We start from the raw sequence: 1,719 nt of genomic DNA, 5'->3' as shown, positions 1-1,719 counted from the left end.
AGTCCTGGAGAACAATTTTGTTCTTGCTGTCGTCCTCCGTGTGATGCGATATTGAATCCGACTGTCGCATCGCCAAGGTCGCTGTTCTGAACCTATAATAACGATCGAAGACAATCAGTGTCCCCTCCTCAACATCCGAAAGATCAGCATAGCGCGTTCGTCTCCGCAACGCGTCGATTGTCTTCGTGGTTCTGTCATCGTGGACGGTGATCTGTGATGCGAGCTCGCTGGTGTGGTCAATATCGGCGTCATGATAGTCATCTGAGGACTTCAGTTTGTGTTCAACATTAGGAGATTGACCGATCGCCATATTCTGTCTTGAAGAAAATCATTTGCTGAAAACAGCTGCGGAGTATGGTTCAAATCTGTTCAGCTCTCTACTCTGGAGCACGACGCCTTTATAACATCCTGTCTTTGGTGCACGGTCTCGTCATCTCGCCTCAGAGCACCTAGCCACTAACCAAGCCGTGGTGGGTCTCGGAACTAGCTGGGGCTGACTGCCCGAAAACTCAAGATAAACACCCCTTGACCGGTTTGAGGTGCTTCCAACAGTTTGCGGATTCAGAGTAATCCGAGCAAGAGACGCCCGACGCGTCTGCAACCTTGCCAACATAAGTCTGTATTGTTCGAGAACACGAACTATGCCACCGCTTCTAAGTGGATGTTCACCGTCAGCTGGGTCGGTTTCTGATGGAAGCCACCGACTGTCTAGACTTGTGCACTGGACTTTAAAGAAAAGCCACACAGACAGGGTGCTTTCATTTAATTGCCGGCGTAACAGGCTCTCATAGGCACTATGCTCGTTCATTGTCCGTTCGCAGCGAAGCCTCTATCTAGACCACAAGCCTCCGACCGTATCCCCGCGATCAAGACAAGCACTACTATCATCCGGTCTACGTCCCGTCCAGATCATCCTGCGCGCAAATGAGCTGTCTGCTGACCAGCGGTCTCGTCAGGAGAGAGACTTACATCCGGAAACAAACATCGGCTTCGGCGAGTTCCTTCTCGACTGCGGCCAAAAATTCATCGACGGGATCGGGCAACGACGGGAAAGCAGGGCGCCTTGCTGATATTTCTTGCCTGCAATGCTTCAACCATGGCAAGGGCGCAAGGTCTTCTGCCTTCAGTAGCGTGAGCAGGCCGAGCTTGAACCAATCTCCAGCTGTGTTTTGATCATCCTGCAAACGGAACTCGACTGTTTCTTGCGAGACTTCAACGAAGCCAGCCTTTTCAAGGTCGCCCTCAGTCCCTGCATACCCCGGTCCGCCATCGCCTGCATCCATAGCACGCTGCAGCATTCTGCACCATGCCCCCAATTTTGACGACGTTGACAAGATGCACTGTCGATCGACAGGCAACCAGCTGATGCTCTCCAGCTGCAAGCTGCCTCCAGGGTTGAGCCGGGCAAATATTTGTTTGAAAAGCTCTGCCGGTGACTCTATGGCTTCCCACAATCTTCTTGAATGCACATAATCAAACTTGCCTTTCAGTTTATTGAGAGCCTCCAGTCTATCTGTTGAGCAGAATGTAGTGGTGATCGGAATTCTGCACCATCTCTTAGCATCGGATCCCCGCATCCCACGTCTTTGAGCGGCAAACAATGAACTCACAATCTTGGCTGAACTGGATTCCTGAAAGTACCTATGATCTGCGCGTTCCAGCCATTGTCCCATAGATAACTGTGAATCTTGGTCAGTCAACGATTGCACCTGCTTGAAG

General features: G+C 51.2%; 1 protein-coding gene across 1 annotated transcript; it reads right to left on the bottom strand.

Annotated features, from left to right (window-relative positions):
- Nucleotides 1-965: 965 nt before the first annotated feature.
- Nucleotides 966-1,678, bottom strand: CABS01_17127 (methyltransferase domain-containing protein; the record flags this gene model as incomplete). The annotated part of the gene is made up of 2 exons (XM_060550454.1): nt 966-1,513; nt 1,642-1,678. Coding segments are annotated over 2 exons (585 nt in total), but the record flags the coding sequence as incomplete, so codon positions are not given.
- Nucleotides 1,679-1,719: the final 41 nt, after the last annotated feature.

This window comes from Colletotrichum abscissum (assembly GCF_030869225.1).
Source record: "Colletotrichum abscissum strain IMI 504890 chromosome Unknown Scaffold_363.1, whole genome shotgun sequence".
Classification (NCBI taxonomy): domain Eukaryota; kingdom Fungi; phylum Ascomycota; class Sordariomycetes; order Glomerellales; family Glomerellaceae; genus Colletotrichum; species Colletotrichum abscissum.
The sequence above is the reverse complement of the archived record's forward strand: the minus strand, read 5'-3'. Positions and strand labels throughout refer to the sequence as shown.